At 67.0% G+C, this 488-nt stretch overlaps 1 protein-coding gene across 1 annotated transcript in view; it reads left to right on the top strand.

Annotated features, from left to right (window-relative positions):
* The first annotated feature begins 168 nt into the window (after positions 1-168).
* The window catches only part of PLEKHJ1 (pleckstrin homology domain containing, family J member 1), a 10,113-nt gene continuing 9,793 nt past the window's right edge, over positions 169-488 (top strand). The window contains exon 1 of the mRNA XM_011964049.1: positions 169-447. Within this exon, the coding sequence (XP_011819439.1) occupies position 447 (1 nt within the window). The 5' untranslated portion in view covers positions 169-446. The remainder of the gene's footprint in view (positions 448-488) is intronic.

Genomic DNA, 488 nt, shown 5'->3' with positions numbered 1-488 from the left:
AAAGCACTTCCGGGGCAAATGGGGCGGGCCCTCTGGTGTGCGCATGCCCGGCCCACCCAGCGGCGCGAGTCAGAGGGTCAAGAGGCGCCAGGGAAAGGGCTGGAGGGGGCGGGGCTTAACGCGAGGCCAGGAAGACAAACCGCGCGTGCGCACAACGCTCCCAACGCACCCTTGGTCTGCCGCGGCCGCGCTGGGCTAACTCGCGAGGGGCGGCTGACACTCTCCGGGAGACGTTATCGCTCCCTCTGCCTGCGCCTGGCCGCTCTAGGAAGGGGTGCCAGCCATCGCGGGGGTGCCTTGATGCTGTCCCACCTTGGTCTGGTTTATTTCAGTTTAATGGTTATGTAACGACTGTCCGTCTCCGCTACCAATCCGTGCACCGCCCCCCCCGCCCGCCCCAGGTCACCAGCACCACGCACTGGAGACTGGCGGCATGGCCGGTCCAAAGTGCGCAGGCGCACTAGCTCCGGCCGTGCTTCCGTGTCTGC

This window comes from Colobus angolensis, unplaced genomic scaffold, assembly GCF_000951035.1.
Source record: "Colobus angolensis palliatus isolate OR3802 unplaced genomic scaffold, Cang.pa_1.0 Scaffold64, whole genome shotgun sequence".
In the NCBI taxonomy this organism is placed as follows: Eukaryota; Metazoa; Chordata; class Mammalia; order Primates; family Cercopithecidae; genus Colobus; species Colobus angolensis.
This window is presented reverse-complemented; position numbering and strand designations above follow the sequence as displayed.